At 40.6% G+C, this 16,677-nt stretch overlaps 1 gene segment (V, D, J or C); it reads right to left on the bottom strand.

Annotated features, from left to right (window-relative positions):
- Nucleotides 1–272: 272 nt before the first annotated feature.
- Nucleotides 273–1,181, bottom strand: LOC118239704. The segment is given in 3 exon segments: nt 273–407; nt 569–966; nt 1,130–1,181. Coding segments are annotated over 3 exon segments (585 nt in total).
- Between the last annotated feature and the right edge of the window lie 15,496 nt (nt 1,182–16,677).

Genomic DNA, 16,677 nt, shown 5'->3' with positions numbered 1-16,677 from the left:
CTGGGTGTGAAGCCTTCAGCCGAGGGTGGTATATGTACCCAGGACTGCACCATTGAAGAAATCTAAATCTCTTTCCCAGCAGCTACCAACTGTGCACAGCTCCTCAGCTAATGGTGGGAATGTCCACCTTCCCCCTGCTTGCTGGAGTTGGTTCTGGCCTGATCCTTTGCAAGTCTGATGCGTGCTGTTGATGTCTGTGAGTTCGTGTGAGCAGCTTCTCCACTGTGTCCAGAAAACACTGTCTCCTTGTAGCCATTCCACACCTATGGCTCCTACATCCTTTCCACGACTGCTTCCTCAGTGACCTCTGACCTGTGGAGGAGTTGTCCAACCAGGGCTGAATGTTCTGCTTTCTCTTCATCTCTGCAGCACAGTGTATTCTGGTTCTCTATGACAATCACCATGTGCTGCAACCAGGGAAATGGAATGAAAATTTTTTCAACTTTTAGAATAATTTTTAAAAACTAAGGCAAGAGAAAACTGTTCAAAATTGTTTTGAGTCACTCGAAGCTAACTTTCTTATTTTGTGTTTTTAATGTCTACGCTATAGTTGGCACTTCTCAACTACCAACTGACAAATTCTGCACTGGAAGGCCTGTGACACAGGATGTGGATGGGGCTCCAGGCCCTGTGGCAGGTTTGAGGACAGGCTGCAGGTGTCTGGGGAGCAGTGTGCACTTGCAGCACAGAAGTACATGGCAGAGTCCCCAGGCTGGGTGTCTGTGATGTGCAGGGAGAAGTGTTTGGCTTTCTTATCCAGTAAAACTATCAGTCTTTGGTCCTGCTTTCTTTCCTCATTTGAACGAATGTCAATAATGAGCTTAGGATGCTCTCCAGGTCCTTGCTTATACCAAAGGAAGTAGTATGAGGTACTGTCTGTGTAAGTGCAGTTGATGACAGCGCTGTCTCCCTCCTGGACTCTCAGGGTGGAAGGAAGCTGCTCCACCTGTTCACCTTGGCTCAGCCCTATGCAGAGAGATGGGAAGAAAGGAGAAAAGTTGTCAGGCCATCACTATCCAGGATTCTCTTTTACTACAGTCACTAGAGAAAAGCTGAATAAAATAGAGTTCGTCCTGGATATCTCTGAAATACCCATGGACTATTCTGTGGTCCTAAAACCTTAACTCACCATCCAGCTGCAGCCATAGAAACATGAATAAAGTGGGACCATATGTCTTCATTGTTCTTCTAATTCAATTAAGATCCAGTGTAGATCGTATTGACCAGCAGATCAGCTACAGATACCAGGGTGTTATTCTTTCTCAGTAACAATGCTACCTCTAGAGTCATCTACTCAGCACTGAGAAAAAGGCTGTGTTTCTGCCCTGAGCCTGCACAGTCAGCATACAAGGAAGAGACTCCTCTGCACACTCCCCAGCAGTTGAGGTCTATTGCCACCTTGTGGTTGCATCGCTAACCAGTGAGGACTCAGACACATAAAACAGCAATGTGTCCAATGTGTTGTATTAACTGGATTTTAGTGCTGAGAGATCAAGAATTGTATTTTTACACACTAAGAGGCTGTTTCTTATCTTTAAATCTACAATAGTTTATGTATAATACTTCATATACAAATGTATATACATGATGTTTCCATGTATAAATGTGTATGTGCGATGTATTCATATGTGTGTGTGTATGTGATTGAGAGAGACATTTCTTATGTCTGCAACTGTATTTACTAATGCACTCCCTTATCCCAGAATGCTCAGGTCATTCATCAAGCAACTCCTCCTTTTCTCAGAGACAGATGATTAAGCCAATATTTGTCCTTGAGAGCTATGGCACTCAGGACAATACTTTGTCTGTGACATATTTGTAGGTGTGTGGACTTATGTTTGGGGCTTCAATTCTTTTCCATTGTCTAGCATGTCTGTTTTTGCTGCTAATACCATGATTTGTATCTGACTATAATTATGTAGTATAACTTGAATTATTGGTGAGGACATTTCAAGTAGTTATTTCATTATTCCCGGTTGTTTGAGCTAGTCTGAGTTTTTTGTGTGCTTCCATATGAAGCAGAAAATTGTTTTCTTTTTTTCTATTTCTGTGAATAATTATGTTGGTATTTTGACAGAGATTGCATTGATACTGTCAATTACTTTTGGTAAGATGGCCGATTTGCCTAAATTATTTCAAGCAATCCATGAGCATGTTAAATATTGTCATTATATGATGGCTTCTGTTCCTTTCTTCCCTGTTTTAAAATTGTTTATATGTAATGTCGCTACTTTCATGATTAGAGTTTATGTCAGATATTTTATTATTTTTAAGGTTTTTCTCAACTGTAAACACATACAAATACTGTCTATCTGGGAAACCAGTGTGATCACACACTGGAAAACACATAGGTCACCTTCACTGTTCTTCCTGTCCTTCATTCCAGTTCCCCTAGTACTGTCCCTAACCCTGTGGCAGACCACTTGCTTCTCCTCTCCCTCTTCATCCATTCACTGAGGACTCAGCCATATTTGGTGGATATACACCACATACTACCTACACACACGTCAGACACACACACATCAGACACACACACACCACCACCACTACACACCTAGTGCCCACAGGAATATATATAGGTAACCAAATGATTGCAGAATATGAACTAGGTGTCCTCAGAGAAGCTAGGAAACATTACAGTTGTAACAGCATCCCTCAGAGATGCATCAGTGTAGAAACTACCCAGATTCCCCTCATTCAATGAGTGAAAAGGCACAATGGGGTTGAGTCCTTCCATGGAATATTGTTCAGCATGAAATGATACATGAAATTGTTTCTCTCTGACTTAGTCAGCCTTTTCTTACTCACACAAATCTCTGACCCAATCACCTTACAGGGAAGAACTGTTGTTCTTGACTCCTGGTTGTGGAGATTTTCTAGTTTCCTGAGCTTATTTCTTTTGGGCATGAAGTGGAGCAACCTGTGCTTACAAGAGCTCCTTTTGGAGGAATTTGCCCACCGTGGGAGCAACTGGGAAGCAGTGAACAAGACCACTGGGCTGTGCCATCACCATCCTACACTGCACAGGTTGGGGATCTTCTTAAGCAGGGTTGCCTAACAGGCCAGGGCCCCAGAGGTCCTCCTGTCTGTGCATTAGGTTTACAAGATAGACACTTCAATGACTGAGCTGCCTATCTCTCATGCCCACCGTGTTCTACCTTCCAACAAAAGTTTACCTTACTCTCAATAGTATCCTTGGTGAGTGCTCCTTACATCAGCATTAACAGGTAAGCTAAACATGTTACTGCACTACAGTGTGCTTGTATGTGTGCATACATGTATTTGTGTGTGCTCATGAGTTTATGTGTGTGCATGTGGGTGAACAACCCTCCACTGAGAACATGATCATCTAATGAACAGGAAGAAGAGAGCCTGGATGAAAGACCAAAGAACCTGGAGAAGCAGACGGATCTGAACACCTGGCACAGACACTTGGCAGAAAAGATGGAGAATAGCTTCACTGTCTTAGAGATGAGGTCAGAGCCCAAGCCAGGAGGAGCCCTTAGAATCATGTAGGTCACCAGTACCTGGATCTCTGTCCCTTTGGGATTCTGGCCATCAGGATAGCTCTCCGCCCCAGGGAGGGAAAGAACACAGTCAGGGTATTGCGCTGGCCCAGTCAACATGATACTCTCCCCTATTCCTTTCTGAACTCTCTGCTCTCTTCTCAGCACCTTGTACCCCGTGTCTCCCCACAAACCTCCCCATGATCTTCCCAAACCTACCAGGGGAAAGTTAGTTGTGGAGGACAGTGTGTGCTCCTGACACTTTATTTCCTCCCAGAACATCACCATTAGAGAGAAGTTCCTACCTTTGTGCAGATCTCATGCTGCTCACTCTTTGTAGTGTGTATCCTTTCCTGTCAAAAGATTTTTCTGGTTATAAGAACATTAAGGGGTTGGGAGTTGAACCCAGGTACATTTCGGTGCTGTAGGAATAATTATAAACTTCAATGCTTTTGTTTTATACACTCTCTAGAGGGTCTACATTAAGTTTCTGAGGTTGCTCACATTCACCTGGTGTCCAATCTCATCCATGCATATCTGTCCTGAACTGTTACTCACATATTACTATTCTGTTACTTTATTTCCAAAAGAATGCATCTAGACAACTGGAGAAATGGGCTGTATTTTCGGGGCTAGCGGAGGATGGTTTTCAGATAATCTACTTGCAAATTTTAAAAGCTGGGAAAAAAACAAAATAAAATAAAACAAAAACAAAAGCAAAACAAAAAAACAGGCCCAGGAGCACTCTGACCCTTCTCCCTTGGGGAAAGCAGGGAATGCCCTCAGCTGAAATCTCATGCTGGGTGTCAAGATGAACAGAGCTGGTTCAGACTAAATAGCTGACACAGCAGGTCCCCCAACAGATCTATTCCCTAACTGCCTTCCTGCTGGATGTCAAAAAATCTCCAATCTGAGTTGGAACCAGCCCCAGCCCAGGATAAGAGCCTCCTGCAGACAGAGCTGCTACAGCGGGAGCACTAAATCTCACAGGCAAGTGAGCCACCATTGCCTCCCATCCACAGGAAGCATAGCATTGATGGGGAAGTAGGGACTCATGACCTTGGTTTCTAGTGTGGATGGGCCCTGATTATTATTTTAGTCTGTGGCCCACCCAGGCTGCTTCTGGGTCCAATTGCATTTCCTTCTCAAAGGAGATCTTAAGAGAACTGAGGAGGCCAAAGAAGCCACAGACATCTTGATCCCATACATTCTAGGATCAAGGCATCCTCTTCTGAAGAAGACTCCCTGTAATAACTATGAATTCACCAGTGAGGCAAATACCAGTGATCTCCAGGTGATCTAGCCCCAATCAAACACATGGGTCTGTTGTCTCAGTACCCCCAAAGGGAAAAAAGCATTGAAAATGAGATTGAGATACAGAATATCTGAGAAAAGAATTACTGAGAACCCAGACATTCAACAGACTGTGAGGGGTACAACAACAAGAAGTGTAGACATGTTGGTGAGAAAACTTTTTCTGCCAGTTTAATGTCGATGGCTTTGGCAACCTCACTAAGTCTTTGGCCCTTCCTAGTGATGGGAAATCTGTCAGAGAGGACTGTGTTGATGTGAAGGTGTTCCAGACCAATCACACCCAAAACCATCATATTTCATTCTCTAGTCCAGTGTTGAAGTCCATGTCATGCACAAGTGTCACAGAAGAGAAGGCACTAGAAAGATGACTGCAGACCCTCATTCCTCTTTTCCCTCCATATGTAAAATGAAAGAGGATTCCTCAGTTTCACAGCCTGGACTGAATTCAGGGCCTGGTCCTGAGAAAGGATTTACAGAAGACATCTGAGTTGTCTTTGATGTCCTTGGGCATTCAGATGCTGCCCACAGATTTGTTGGGTCTCTAGTCAGCACACAAATCTATGTTGGCTAAAAGAATCAAATAGTGGCCAGGACTTTACAGGATTGGCAGTGAGTGATAATTTATCCAAAGCTCTCCCTAGGGCTACAAATAGTGCTCTAAGAACAAGTCTCAATCTTAGTCTTTCTTAGGGCTTGACCTACAGAGCCCAAAGGAGGAATGGCTATACAAGATTTGAAAAGCCTTTTTGTAATTGACAACTGCCTGCCTACCATGTTTCCAAGGCCAGCCAAAGGCTGTAGGTCTGTACTGCTAAATCTGCAGCAACAGAATTCTGCTTGGCTTAATATTTTTTTGTTTGCTTCTTTGATTGGGTTTGTTTGCTTTGGTTTTCTGTTGCTACTATTGTTTGACATTTTGTATTTATTTGTTCTTTCTTATATTGTTATATATTTTTAGGGTTATTCACTGTTTAAATTGGCTGCTCCCTTTAAACCCCTATTTAGTAATATGACTGTATTTTTATGAATAACAACTGATTTCCAACTCTTCTCTTTGAGAACCAGTTTCTTTGTTCAGATGTGGTGTCTCACTCCAGTAGCCCCAGAACTCTTGTATGTACAGTTTCAGTTATGTTGTGAGTTCCCAGCCACCCAAGGCTACCCAGGGCCTTGGATCTGGATGGTTTGCCAACTCTGTGATACCCATGGCATAATAGGAAAAGTATCCATACTGTATACTTGTGATCATATATTTATCTATTCCTATAGTATAGCATCCCTATACGCATTTCATGAAATGGCCATGTGCACCAATTTAATGAGAAACACGCATGTATTGTTCTAAAATCTCTTAGGAAATGAGAACATTTACTAAGGGAGTATGAAAGAAATCCATGGTCTTCTTGCCACTTGGGTCCATGATGTTGTCCCAGCCTAAGCTGTTGCCAAGGGCCATATCCTGTGCACCGCCCTGATACAACTGTGGGTGTCTGTGGTGATATCTGTGACAGCTTTTCCAGTGAGGGAACAACAGCCACTTGTAGTCTAGTCCATCACCTGTGACCATGTTGGTGTCAAAGGGACATGCCTCTAGAGGGGTCTGTTGTGTTTTAGAAGCCTGAGCTACCACCTAGGACAATGATGACATCTGAACTGGGACTGTTGATGAAGGCCATGTCTGGATCTATGGCCCTACTGCAGCCAGGGTCTGTGTTGATATCTCAGGATCCTGTTACCAACTAAGACAGTGAAGATGCTTGGAATCTAGGCAACCATGTGGGGACATTGTGCTGCTGGGTCCACACATATCCAAGTAACCTGAACTGCCACCCAGGGCCATAATGACAACCAGGCTGGGGCTGAAGCCTAGGACCATGTTCCAAACACTACGAGCAACTGTGTACATGTCCATGGCCTTGAGACACAAAGAGCCACACAAAAGTAGTTATGTGTCTGGCCTAATACATATACCAGGGGTTTAGGGGAAAAGGCACTCACTAACTCTCTTGAGGATTTCCTTCTCTATTCTCTTGTTTCTTTATTCTCACTCTCTATTCTCTCTTTCTCTATTTTCTCTCTCTGTCTCTCTTGCTCTATTCTCTATCTCTATATTTCTCTCTCTCCTTTCATGTTTTCACAGCTTTTACATCCCAACAAAATCTTCCATGCATTACAAATGTCAAAACAGTTTCATTTCTTTTCGCAAGTGAATGATTATAGGGAAAACATGTTTTTCATCTCCCTCATGTGATTAAACATTTTATGTATTACAGGTGAAACAAAATACCCCAAGAACCCACATATATTCATACCCTAGCAACTTGCTATTGCCCAATGGTGTGGGCAATGAAAGTGTTTTTGTCAGGTCTTTTACTGGCAGGCTGCATTTTGCAGTTACAAACAAAGGACCAATTATTTTATTACTTACCTTGAAAGGTAATCTTGTATGAAATCTTAAAGGAATCACAAACGTAAACTTTTATATGTGAAAAAAATCATTCATCTCCACATTAAATCTTTGGGGTACATAACATATCTATTCATTAATATTCTTTTTTATACCAGGAGATAGAAGGCAGAAATGGAATTATACTTGAGGACTCAGAAAGCAATACAGCTACAGCACATGCCATGGTGAAATGGTGCTGGGAAAAAATAGAGATCTCTATGTAGTAGAATAAAACTTTATCATTGTCACCCTGACCAAAATAATTAAATATCCATCAAATAGCGCAATGAAAATCCGTAAACACTAATACTGTTAGAGAATGAAGGGGAAACCACTAAGAATATACCAGGAATTTTTATTGTGATTGCATTGTACCTACATACTGCTTTTTGGTAGCATGGCCCTTTTTTTTTTTTTACAAGATTAATTCATGTGATTCATGAACATAATTTCAAGACTATTTTTCAAAGACATTAGGAAGAAAAACAACCTAAAATGCAAATGAAGGTACAAAGTACCAAAGAAGGACAAAACACACTTAAATAACAAGAATAGAGAGGGAGGTATCACCATTACAGATATCAAAATATAAAACAAAACCATAATAATTAAAACAGCATGATAATCACATAAACATAGATATAGTCTCAGTGGAGATTCCAGGATTCAAGTAGTCATGGTGAGAAGCAGAGGAGGCCATTAATGAAATTTCAGCCCTAATAGCAGTGGAGACTCCAGCATATTGAAGATGTGAGAGAGAGGGAATATACTGGCAGGTGTAGAGTGGAAACATCTAAAGCTACAAGAGAAGCTAAATGTGCTGTGGGTGCCAAACATATGGAAGTGGAGATGTCCAAGCCTGTTGGAGCCCAGAAAATTATGAGTGAGTTCCAGACATCAGACAATCCACTACTTACTCTTGTGCATATGGGTTTGTCTCTAATCTGACTGTAATTGTTCCCTGGTTCTTCTGTGTTCAAGTAAAAAAAGAATGTTACTTGGTTTTTAGTGTACAAGAATCCATCATTAAGACAATCTGAATATTTTAAAGAGACTTTGAAATTTTAAAGTCTGAATTGTTCAAGGACTGTGGGAATTTTACAGTTATTCTGTTTCATATTGTGATACTAACCTGAGATCCTAGGAATCAATACAAAGGCAGGGTTAAAGTTTAATAGTAATGTTTCCATATGGCAAATTGACAAGTGTTCAACTGTAGAGTGTATATTTGGCAACTTGTCACAAACTACAGTTGTTTTGGAAGAAGAAACCTTAACTGAGGGATCTCTTCAATCAAAATGGCATGTGGGCATAGATGTGGAGCATTTTTCTTGATTAATAATTTATGTGAGCAGCCCCAGTCCACTATAGGTGGTACCTCCCTTGAACAGGCTGTCCTGGGTTGTTTAAGAAGGCAAGTGGAGTGGACCAGTGAATCACGCCAGTAAACAGAATTCTCCCAGGGTGTCTGCTTCAGGCCCAGGTTCCAGATTCCTGTCTCGAATTCCTACCTTGGATTCTCTCAGTGATAGACTGGAAGCAAGATGGAATTTTTTCCTTAATTTGGTTTTTGATGTAGTATTTTATCACAGCAACAGGCAAAGAAGCTAGGGCACCTTCTATGATACCAGCCTTCTATGATACCAGCCTTGTCAGAGCAGCTTCTTTTCACTGCTGGCAACATTCAAAGCAGAAATACTCATCTGGTCAAAGAACTGAGAATAAAACTGAGTTGTTTAACCACAAATGGGAAATTTATTCAACCCCCTTTGAGTATCTAAATTATTCTATTATCAATAAAACTCAGAAGTCAAATATTGGGATAATAACCTGGTTGATCAAAGAAGGTAGAAGAGCAATAGGCTGTCCTTCTCTCTACTTCCCAGAACCAAGAGAGCAGGCAAATTCCAAGGCCCTTCTTTTACCTTCCAGCCCATTTCCCTATCCATCTTCTCACTTCTCTACGGCTAATTCTGGTCAGCTAGTCCCTAACTTTGCCCCTGATTCAAAGTTAACTTTATTAACTGTCTTGGAGTGCCACAGTGCAATCAAGCATCTGACACCAGCCTTCCATGTCAAAGCTCAGGGAATATTAAAGAAGAGTAGGTAGGAAGAATTTAAGAACCAGAAGGTAGGAAGGACTGCTATGGCATAGAGTTTTCTGGACATGACATGGCTGTAATAGTTAAAGATTCATAGCATGTGTGGTTATTTACATAAGAAATTCTTACAGGAGATTAAGCTAGCCAAGTTCCTCATATAAAAAGGGAGGTGCTCTAGAGGCCCACTCCATGCAGAAGACTACCATCTGCAGATAGCTGCTAGAGGAGGATAAATCACTCTTTCTAATAGACATCTGTATGTTTTCCATGTTTTCAATGGATGGCCCACACCCACACACATATTGACAACACTTATTTATAGGACTTGGTATCTTAGTTTCCTGTCTGTTGCTATGGTTAATATCTTAACAAAAATCAACCTGGGAGGGGAAAGCTTTGTTTTAGCTTATAGATCAAGATCACAGTCTATCATTGAGAGAAGTCAGTACAGAAACTTGAAATCAGGCCTGCTTCCTATTCTATACAACATTACTGCTGGTCAAGAAATACACTTTACAGCCAAAGAGATACAGCAGGAACAAATAAGAATATGTGTACTATCTGCCTTGCAGATAAACCTCTACTCGTCTAGCCTTGTAATACAGTTTAGGACCACCTGCTTATGGATGCTCAGTCCCATAAAGGACTAGACATCCTTATACCTATCAACAGTCAAGACAATTGTCAAAGACAAATTTGTGTATGTCATTCACCATTTGTCCAGAAATACACAACTGATCAAAATATAAAGAATAAGTGACCTTATGGTGCAAAATCCAACTGATACGTCTCCAATGCAATCCTACACCTAAGACAAGAGAATCACAAAAGAGGTGGCAGAAAGAGTGTAGAAGACAGATGAGTAGAATACCTATTGATAGATAAGTTCCCCTAGGAATGACAAGAGAAATGTACCCATTAATCTAAAAGTATGATTGTCTGAGCAAAGATAACATCATGTTAACACCAGTTCCAAACTTGGATTGGGAAGAATCCACATGGATCAACTCCTAGATGAAGTCTTGGAGAAGATCAAACCTAAAATCAAAGGTAGAATCAGTTTCCTCCAGAGAAAAACTCACAGAGATTTTTCAATCCCACCATGTCAGTCCTGAAAACATGCACAGATGAACAACACTAAACAGACTCAGCAGGTTGCTTATACATGAGAGGGGTCAAGAAATGAGAGGAATGAATACTGTGAATATTTGGAGACAGGGAAGACTGGCAGAAGTGGGGCTTGAACAAGGGATGGAGATGAGGTAAATATAAGCAAACAATGATATGTTTGGATGAAAAAATCATACACATATTATACACGCTGACTGAAAGTATAAAAATATTTTAGTGTCTTTATTCAATTCTCCTTTGAGAATTCTACTAAACAGGTAATTAAAAAGGAATGAAGGCAAGCACATGGGTGCCATTCATTAAGACAACAAATTCAAGTTCTAGTGTGAGTTGCCGACAGTCTCTAAATAGGAGTACAGGAAAAGCTATGCTATGACAGGCACTGTGTGGCATTGGACAATGCATTCATTCCTCATACATGCAATTTCCTTTTCGGCAAATAACTTTGTACACTTTTGGGCACCGGCCAGCAAACTTCATCAGACATCATTTCATTTATGCCTCATAATGAACTTTACAGTAGATCCTACCAACAATCACATGTAAAAATAAGGAATGCAAGAAAAAAATGTGAAGCAATCTGACATAATACCCTGATATAATAAATGGTAGGTTCATAGCTTCAACAAAAGTCTTAGTCTCTGTAATGTTGCTAGGTTGTTCAAAGAGGGAAGATTTAAGAACTTTGTCATGGCCCCTAAGCAATAAACAATAAAACATATGGAATCACACAGTACAGTAGCTCTGCTACCTCAGACACTTGCTGGATCTGCTTACTGTGTCCTCCATCAAAGACCAGCAGACACACTCAGAGGTTGCAGTGTCTGCCCACAAGACAAATCTCATGGAGTCTTATGAGGTCTACTTGGCAGTGCATCCTAATGACAGCTATCATGGATTCTCACAAACATCTATGTTGTGTCATATGTCTTCCTGCCCACGTGAAAACTGTGCATTACATTGGGAGGGTAGAGGCAAAGTGGAAGACAAGAGCTCACTATGTCGTGTTACCTACAGCACTTTCTTCTCTATCAGTGACATGTTTTTACATCTCAGAATATTTCTGGAGTATAAAAAGGAGCAGAATATAGACCCACATTTCACTTAGCAAAGAAAAACATCCCACCATGGGCAACAAGACTAAGCTCTGTATCTAAATCACTCTCTGCTGTCTATCCCAAAGCCTAAATGCATCAGGAATGAATCTCCATCCCAAGGCTCCTGTGCATCAGGAATGAATCTCCATCCCAAACCCCTGTGCATCAGGAATGAATCTCCATCCCAAAGCTCCACTCCTACATGAATCTACATTAGTGGATTCACATCTAACAGCAGTAAATCAAGCCCCACATCTATCTGCATGAAGCCTGCCTGGCATGATTATCACAGACCCTGACTTCACATCACTAGGATAGTGCTGATGCAACTAGTCTTTCTCTCAATTTAATTCATAGGCACTAGAGGGCAGACAGAAACTCAGCTTTAATAGCAAAATACTTCAGTTAGTTGTCAGGTGGCAGACATGTCATCAAAAGCTACTCCCGTTTGAGTCTGACAAAGACAAATATTGCATGTTTTCTCTCATCCTAGATGTTAGTCTTTTTATACATACATGTGTGAAGGAATGTCATTGGCCATGGGACTAGAATAGGACTGCTTGTGGTCATCTAGGGTTTAGCAAAGTACATTCCCAGTGACAGACAAAGGACTCGATTCAGGGAAAGGAGGAAGATGAGCCTCAGAGGAAGAGAAAGTAAAACTTTGTCTCTTTGGGATGGGAGAGTTCCTGGGCTCGGAGTTCATTAACCTGGTTCTGAGTTTTGTCTTTTGTAGCCTTTGGGGTCCAGGTTTTTCTTCTATTGGTCCTGTTTAGATAACCATACCATGGCCTTCCAGCCACTTCTCTTCACATATCTTCTAGAGACTAAACACTTGTATCTCAGGGGACCTCTTATGCTTTCTTGTCCACACATATCTCCTTCAATAGTTCAGCTGGATACTAATTTTCAGACCAATAAAAGTATTTAAGTTACAAATAAAAAATTAAAACAACCACTTATCTTTTCGACATGTGGAATATGCTACAACATGATTGTCAACGAAGGAAGTGGAAAAAAAATTAGACAAATCTTCACAGGCACTTGAGTGAAGACTTACAGGAAGTTCAGAGCTACACCATGCAGGGATTTGATAGGACAGCACTATGGACAGAAAAGGCAAAGGCAAAGGACACAGGACGTGGTTGGAAAATGTGTCCCATTTACTCCTGGGTAACTTTCCCTCTGGCTCCTTGTCTTTCACAGCACAGAAGTACAGAAGAGTCCTGAGACACTGAGCACTGCTACCAGGTGAGTTAGAGATGTTAGATCTGCTGATTCTTGGGCAATGTGCATTTAGGCTTGGAATCATTTTCTCCATTCTCTTAGGATCCGATACATCCAATAATGTCACCATCATTGAGACACCCAGCCACCTTGCTCTGGGACATTGCTCTCACCACAAGTAACCATACACATTAGGGACCACTCAAGAGAACGAAATGAGAGCTATCTTACAAGGATCTCAGAAGAACACAGATGGCCCACATATGCCAGTCTGAAATTTCCTTCCCCTTTGAAGTAAACATTGTTGGGTGTTTTTATATACTCATTATTGGGTGTGATTTGTGATATAGCTGAGCTGTACGATTTGTATTGATTTTTGTCTGAGTTGTTTCATAAACATACTCGGTATTTGAGTCTGTTTCAGACATGTACATTGCAGAGACAGGTACTGTGGCTCTTGCCTGCAGGACTCTTGGATTCGCAATCCTCTGCCTTGGCTCACAGGTCACTCAAAACTGCAGGGAGGTGCCATTGAGTCCAACATGGGTAACTTTTAACGCAGACAATTGAAGAAAATATTGAGTTCATAGAATGCTAGAGTTATTTATTCATTTTTCTTTGTGCTCTTTAAAATTATCTTCCTTACTGGCTTCTATCACATCTAATGAACTCAAAGTATTTGTTTCACAGAGTAGAGAATATGAAATTTGCACATGTTAACAGTTCATTGTTTGATTTAGTTAGTTCTCTAAAGGCCTGTTGCCTTACCTTGCCTGCTTGGGATTCTCCTGCCAAAATAAGATTGGTAGCCTTGCAGAACCCCTGAGTTCTGAAGTTACCTTGCTGGTTTTGAGTTTAGAAGGGCTTGCTAAAGTCACGGTGAGTCATTGAAGTCTCAGATCATTACTGATTAGGAACTCATGCATCATTTTGTGTCTTTTAGTGTTTATTTTGCTGAACTAGCAACTCTAAATCTCTGTGCACTCACATGCACAATGCTCACCGCTGTGGCTGTGTAGTGGCTCTCTTCATCTCTCTGACTAGCTTTGGTCTGAAGTTACTTTCTCAGATATGAGGCTTGGTTTGCTATGTTTCCGGCTTTCATTTGCTTGGCCTGCTGATCCTCATCCTCTGACTGTCAGAGGATGTTTTTGATGTTCTTATTTATGGGAGGTGTTATTTGGAGACACAGACAGCAGGTAGTGTTTTTAAAAACAGCTAGTTAGCTGGCTTTTAGTTTTGAGTTGAAACCTTTTATTTTGTATTGTATACAATTTGTTTAATATATTAATGTCATTCGGAGAAATTGTCTGATCATTATGCAGTTGAACATGCCATCCCTGTTTCTCATGAGACACCTGTGTTCATGCTGCATTGGTGTCGTCCCACAGCTCTTAGTGGTTCCTTGGATTAATGTCAAAGTAGTACTGGTGTCTGTTCTTCTGCACTTTCAGTGGGACAATCCCAGCATGTGTCTACTTCTTGATTCTACCCTCCTCCAAAATAATACATACCTACACACAGTCACTCTACAGTAATGCTTGTTATTAAGGGTCCATGCCGCACTTTAATCAGGAAATATATCTACTTACATTAGCACCTGCTCTTGATGTAGTTCTCCATCTTAAAGATGTAGAGTGGATTAACCAGGTCAATACAGCTTAATTTAGTAAGAAAGAATTCATTTAATTTTAACTTGATTATTCATAGCAGCTTGCAGTCTGCCACAATTATGTTGGTGGATGTTTTCCTTGTATGGCTCATTACTGTTCTTTCCTTCCTTCTGTGTTCATATTAGGGGATTGTTGGTTGATTGTACTGGATATGATCTATTCCTTCCTGGCTCCCCTCCTTTTCTCACTTCCTCTCATGAAATACATTGTTTCCATGTCCTTATGGATGAGACTACCATGTTCTTCCATTTATAGTGTTGCTCTAAGGATTTTCTGCAATATTGGCTGCACTGTTACAAATTGTTTTTGCTTTTGTTGAAATGGTTTTGTTTCTCTATTGAATTGAAGAGATCACTTGCCAAGTATAGTAAACCTTGTAGATAATATTTACTTTCAGGCATTAAAAAAAATACCATGGCATGCTATTTTGGCTTTTAGACTGATGTTTCTGGTTTGAATGTGAATTGGCTTTTTACCTTGTAATTCTTTTTGAGGTTTTTGTTTGCTTGTTTTGCTTTTTGAGATAGGGTTTCTCTGTATAGTCCTGGCTGTCCTAGAAGTCAATCTGTAAACCATGCAGACCTCAAACTCAGAGATACACCTGCCTCTGCTCTTGAATGCTGATTTTTAAGGCATGCACAGCCTGGCTTTCTTTTCTTAATCATTTCCTTACTTGTCAAAGAGCAGTTCTTCTCTGATCACGTCTGTTTAGGATAAATGCTCTTTAGTTTGAATCTCCATTTTTCACTCAGTTTGAAGGCTCTTCTGCTATCCTTTGATTGAATGAACTGTTTATGTTTACATACATTTTCTCAGTTCCTTCTTCTGCTCCCAGATTCCTGGGTTTGTTCTCTTTGATGTGCCAACAGTTGTAGGAAAGTCAGGATATGTTCATTATTTTTCTATGTGTTTATGATTATATTGCTGTTTCAACCTTCTCTTTCGGCCTTCTGCTTGTACCTTCCTGATGTTTTCTGTTTGATTGATTGATTGAGCCCTCTTCTTCTAACAATTATGATTGGTTCATTTTCAGAGTCCCAATTTTCTTGATGAAGATTTCCTTTTCTTTAAATATTTGTCCAATTTCTGATTACTTTGTTCACTTGGATAATTTCCTTATCAAGTCCTTAATTTGAGTCTCTTACATTGTTCTTTTGCTTACCTGACTCCCATAAAGGGTCATTCATGTTCTTTCAAAGGAGAACACCAAGTCTTTATCTTGTATTTTAGCTGTCCCAGTCACTTTGGTGTCTGTGACTGAGGAGTTTTGTGTTTAGGAGGATGATTGTCTCACATATTTTGTGTTTATTCATTGTGCTTTGTACACCTGATGGATGTGTCTTCTGACTTTGTTCCTCAATAGATTGAGGCCCAGGCACATAAGATTTCAATGAGGTTCCAACTCCATTTACCATTAATTCTCTACTACTCACTTCTAGAGATTTTCTTTATCTTGGGTCAAAACTAAGTGTAGCATATTGGAAAAACCATGGCTTCTTCTGAATTTCTCTCACTGAGAGAGATTGGGAAAAGGGGGGAGGTTTATTATTCTAGATTCTAATTGCCTTATGAATCTCACTGTGTTTCCAAATGTATCAACACAACCAGGTGCTGCCTTCATGCAACTGTCCTTCCCTATTCTGGTCTAGCTGACCTTCAATATCTCAGGCTCAGTACCAGATACAAAGGTAATGGTTTGTAGGGACTTCCCAGGAACGTTCAGCAGTTTCATGGGGTGAACTCCTCATGATGTATCTCTGACTACTTCACTCATGATGGCTCTGCTTCTCTCAGGTTCAGAAGGAAATTATGTTCTTTCTTCTTTCAGATGCCTATCCTGAGGTATGTGCTGTTACCAACTTTAAGAGAAACCTAATACTTTAAAACATTGTGGTGCAAGATTCTCAGGTATAGAAAATATTATACATGCCTTCTGTGATCTATTTTTAGTGAAATACTTTCAAGACAAAGTATTAAAAGAAAGCCACTCACTATGACTGTTTCTAAATTATATAAAATGAGGTTTTACTTAGAAACACACTTCTGCTGCAGACCACACATGAAGAAGCCACAGTTGGGACCTTCTTGTTTGGGTGTACAGGTGTGCTTCCCAGCTGGGCTCCCTGGGAGAGGCTATGCTTAAGGAGCTCTAGTTTTTGTTCAGCTTCTGCTATCATT

The sequence above is a fragment of the Cricetulus griseus genome, assembly GCF_003668045.3.
Source record: "Cricetulus griseus strain 17A/GY chromosome 1 unlocalized genomic scaffold, alternate assembly CriGri-PICRH-1.0 chr1_1, whole genome shotgun sequence".
NCBI classification, from domain to species: domain Eukaryota; kingdom Metazoa; phylum Chordata; class Mammalia; order Rodentia; family Cricetidae; genus Cricetulus; species Cricetulus griseus.
Note: the sequence above shows the minus strand (reverse complement) of the source record. Positions and strands in the feature narration are given on the sequence as shown.